Raw genomic sequence first — 4,805 nt, forward strand, 5'->3', positions numbered from 1 at the left:
GAACTTATCACCATATAAGCGTTTCATATCAGTTTATGTCACTCATTGTCAATATTGATAATTATTAATCAGGTTTTTGTTTTAAATATCTGAAATACACCATCTGGTGGTGTGACTTTTCCTGTTTTATCTTCAGTTTTGACTCCACTGTGTTTCTTATTTCTAAGCATTTATGAAGCCCGATAGCAAAACCTTAAACTGCTGCTGCGCAAGTCACTCAACAGGTTGTTGCTAGGTAACCAAAGAGTGAGTGGGTTGCTCGGTAACCAAAGATTGAGTGGGTTGCTAGTTAACCAAAGAGTGAGTGGGTTGCTCGGTAACCAAAGATTGAGTGGGTTGCTAGGTAACCATAGAGTGAGTGGGTTGCTAGGTAACCAAAGATTGAGTGGGTTGCTAGGGAACCAAAGAGTGAGGGGGTTGCTAGGTAACCAAAGATTGAGTGGGTTGCTCGGTAACCAAAGATTGAGTGGGTTGCTAGGTAACCAAAGAGTGAGTGGGATGCTCGGTAACCAAAGATTGAGTGGGTTGCTAGGTAACCAAAGAGTGAGGGGGTTGCTAGGTAACCAAAGATTGAGTGGGTTAGTTGATTCCACCAACTTTGCTTCGGTAGCTGACAGGTTGAGCAGCTAAAGGTTTTCGTTTGCCTACATCCCCCAAAATGCTTTGCGGTTCTGGATCGAAGTTCAGTGAATATTCTATCAGATGTATTATCTACTGATATTGATTACAAAAAAATATATTATTGATTTATTTTCCAGCCCTAGTTATAAGTAAAAACCTAATCTGGCAGTGAAACTGCTACTTCTTTTGTAATCAACATTAAAGAAGCATTGACTTAAAATAAGCTGAAGTAAGTTTGTCTTATTTCAAGTAAGCAATGAATCACTTAATAAATTAAGAGCCCCATAATTTCCATTTGCATGATTTGTTGTTTTTCTCCTTTTTCTCTCTTTCTGCCAGAATCTGGATGATAAATGTCTCCAGTCTGGTGTTTTGGTCTCAACTTTTTTTGAGCCCTTTTTTGAAGGACAGTTTTGTTTACAGACTTTATAATTCATTTTGTTTGTTGTTATTTTGGATATTTAATATGTCTTCCAGTTCCAGTGTTAAATGTTCATTAGGATTTAAAGTTTACTGATCTTTGAGAATGAGTTCTTGTCTTATTACTTTAAAATGAACTCAAAACAACAACATTACTGTTTATGGCGAAAACTTTTTATCGTCCAGCCAAATCTGTAACCGTGACAGAAGTAATTTCAAGTATTTGCTGTATAAACTAGACCAGAAATACTTTGTGTTTTTGCAGTGTGGGTGGTTAAAACTGCTCCAAGATAAAACTGCTGCTAAATGTTTGTAATGCAGTTTTTAGATGAAAACTCTAACGCTGGTCTTAAAGCGTGTGTGTTTGTGTGCTGTAGCCTCTGTGTGAAAGTGCCAGCGGCGTCTGAACGGTTGGCTGTGATGTGTGTCACGGTGGGGGAGGAGTGAACGGAGGTCGGACCAGAGCGGACTCTACTTCAAACTCCGCAGCCCAGATGGTTTTTGGTTTCATTTCTCTGAAACTTTACAGAAAACATTGGCAGTTTTGGGTTTTCCTAACCATGAATTGGACATGCAGGGACTCATAGAACAGCTGTGAAAACGTTTCGGGCATCAGCCGCTGTAAAAAGAGCAACATCAGCACCATCACCTGAACCGAGCCTGCGGGTCCGACCGGTCGGGATGTTTTCTCTGAACCGGACTCTCTCTCTGTCTGTGTTTCCCAGGGATCCGGTAGCCGCCCTGGATGCTGCTGTCGACTACGTTAAGGTAGGAAACACACACATTTTATCTGGGTAGTGAAGAAAGAGGGAAATGTCTGCGGAAATTAAATGTTTGTAACAATTATTCATTTGTTAATCCAAAAAGATTAACAAATTAGTCATTTGTTAATCTTCATGAACAAATTAGTTCATTTTTTTGCAGATGAACTGTTTAAATTGATCATTTTGCTGCTCTTTGTTTTACTGTTCAAATTGTGACATTTTAGTGTAAATTTGGTGTAAAACTGTCTCAGTGCTGCCCTCTGTGGGTTGAACAGAGACTACTGCGGTTTCATTTTTTGATTCTGTAATTTTGATTTTCATGCAAAGTAAACGATACAGAAAAAATCAAACTGTTGGGACTTTACACACATTCCTCCCAGCTTTAGTTGTAAAACACTGGCACCTTGTGAGACTGATGGGCGGCAGACCCACAGCATAATACTGCCAAGTCAAATCTAAAGTTTTATCCTCCTGAGTTCTACTTTCAGTCATAATATTTATAATAGCAGAACCACAAGTTTTTTTACACAATAAGGACTTTTATTTAATTAAGCAGATACTTATTCAAAATTACTGCTAAGCTCTTAATCAAAACATGTCAAATGCATCACAGATAAAATTTCTAACTGTAATGATCAGTTTGTAATATTAGTTATTCAGCAGAATTAATAATTGTTGGTTTTTGTAATGAATTAAATTATTTTATAATGCAAATTTTTGTTTATAATGATTTTGTCAGTAGTGTGAGTCAGTGGCCATTAGTTCAGTAATTTAAATTACTGGAGGACCACAAAGTTAATTTAATTAAAAATGCAAAAATTAGTTTATTGTGAATATTTTTGTAGATTTTTAAAAAAATATAAAATCTATTTATCATTAAAGATCCATGGGCTCCTTAATTGTTGCTTTATTAAAAGAAAAATAGGACATTTAAATTTTTTTGTGTCATCAGTTTTATACACTGCAAAAACAAAATCTGACCAAGTAATTCTGGCCTGGTTTCTAGTGCAAATAGCTTAGTACACTTGAAATAAGACTAAACTAACTTATGTAATTATGAAATAATTCTTTAATATTCATGAAAACGTACCATTTCCTCTGGCAGATTATTTAATGTATAATAAGACATTTTCCTCCTGTTATCAGTGAATTAATCTGCCAGATGAAATAGGAGTTTTTCATCAATATTAAGGAATTATTTACTTAAAACAAGCTTTTATTTCTTGCTGAAAAGTTATGTTTAAGTTGTTTTTCTCTTATTTAAATTCTACTGAGGATTTTTGCACTGGACCAGAAATACTTGGTAAGGTTTTGTGTTTTTGCAGTGCATTTAGTTGGTTTTACTGTTGTATAGCTTGAGGTCAGGGACCGAGCAAAATCATTTCAAGGACCACAAATGGCCCCCAGGCCACAGTTTGGACATTAAATCATGACCAAAAAGCGTCGCAGGTCACCTGCTGCGCCGCTTGTTAAACCGATCGGCCAAATCTGCAGAGACGTTGATCCGATATCTGCTGCACGATCAGGATAATTCGCCCCTAAATCACACAGTCTGACTCTCTGCTGTCGGCTTAACGCAGCTTTAAATCACACACACACACACACACACACACACACACACACACACACACACACACACACACACACCACCTGAGTCTCAGCTTTCAGAGATGATGGCACTGAAGTGATCTTCCTGTTGGCACAGCATCATCTGGCGTCTTCGTTTTCACTCTGAGGTTTTCTGTCCTTCTTTGTTGTCCAGGAAATCCATTTAATCTGAGGGTAAAAGACACAGGGAGGAAAACGTGTTTGAGCCACAATCTTACTACAATATTTATGGTTTAATATTGTTTACTGTTGATAAAATAATAAATATATATATTTTTATTTTTTTTTAATTTGGACTTGCATTGTTTGTTATTTTGGTTTAAGTCGACCAACACATACGGCATTCTGGGTAAATACAACCAAAACAAACGTGCTAGCTTAGCGCTAGCACGTTTGAACATGTAACTGGAACCTGCGCTGTAGTCCACTTCCTGCTTTTGGAGCGGTCTCTGGTCCGCTTGGTGTTCACATTCAAACCAAACCAGTTTCCTTCAACCAAACCGAGACGGAGGTTTAACCAGAGTTAAAATCTCCTCCCACTGACTAAATGATAAATTAAAGGTTGGAATTTTCTAGATTTTCCGTTTTAATGAAATAAAAACATCACTAATAATTAGAGATGCACCAAACCGATATTATAACATCTGCATTGGGTACCGGTGACGCTGTGCCTGATCCGTCAATGCAGATCTATTCTGTCTAGTTCTATGCCCTGTGCTCTGAGCTTTATTATTTATTTTACATTACATCCAGAATTTCTAACTGGACTTTCTGAACCATTTGTTGTGGTTTATTTTTACATATTAGGTAGTGAACCTCTAGATTTGGTCAGTTTTAGTTTATTGTTTCTGTTACTTTGACTGTTCTACTCCTGACTGAACAAACTGAAGTTGTTTTCACATGTTTGTAGCTTGTGAAGCTGTTTGTGGGTTTAAGTGAGCTGTACTGCTGCACAGTTATGTCTGTGTTTACAAAAAGGAACATTTTAAGTAAAAGTGGTGCAGCTCGGTGTTGAAACCTCAGATATCGGCATCCAAAGTGAAAAAGTGGATCGGTGCGTCCTTACTAAAGCTCGTCCAGCAAAACTCTTTTCTAACTGCACAGATGATGTCTGTTTCTCTTCTCTGCTGCTTGATTTTTTTATTTTTAACACTTCGGTGTCTCACCACCTCACCCTTGGACCGTCCTCATGTCTCCACCGTCATCATTCCCTCCATCTGTTGGCTCGTATGCGTGATGCTGCCGCCTGGGTGTGAAAAGCAAACCCAGTCCTTCTCACTGGTCAAACTGGGGCTGGGACTCAGTGCTGTTTGTGTGCTGGCTGCTTATCCAGCCTCTGTATCTGTTGTGTTGCATAATAGGTGTTGAGATGTGGCTGCCAGCTCTGCCCTG

The 4,805-nt window shown here is 38.1% G+C and overlaps 1 protein-coding gene across 1 annotated transcript in view; it reads left to right on the top strand.

Annotated features, from left to right (window-relative positions):
• The window catches only part of LOC103131720 (uncharacterized), a 44,760-nt gene extending 42,782 nt beyond the window's left edge, over positions 1–1,978 (top strand). The window contains exon 6 of the mRNA XM_007543419.2: positions 1,767–1,978. Within this exon, the coding sequence (XP_007543481.2) occupies positions 1,767–1,839 (73 nt within the window). The 3' untranslated portion in view covers positions 1,840–1,978. The remainder of the gene's footprint in view (positions 1–1,766) is intronic.
• Positions 1,979–4,805: the final 2,827 nt, after the last annotated feature.

This window comes from Poecilia formosa, unplaced genomic scaffold, assembly GCF_000485575.1.
Source record: "Poecilia formosa unplaced genomic scaffold, Poecilia_formosa-5.1.2 Scaffold820, whole genome shotgun sequence".
Taxonomy (NCBI): domain Eukaryota; kingdom Metazoa; phylum Chordata; class Actinopteri; order Cyprinodontiformes; family Poeciliidae; genus Poecilia; species Poecilia formosa.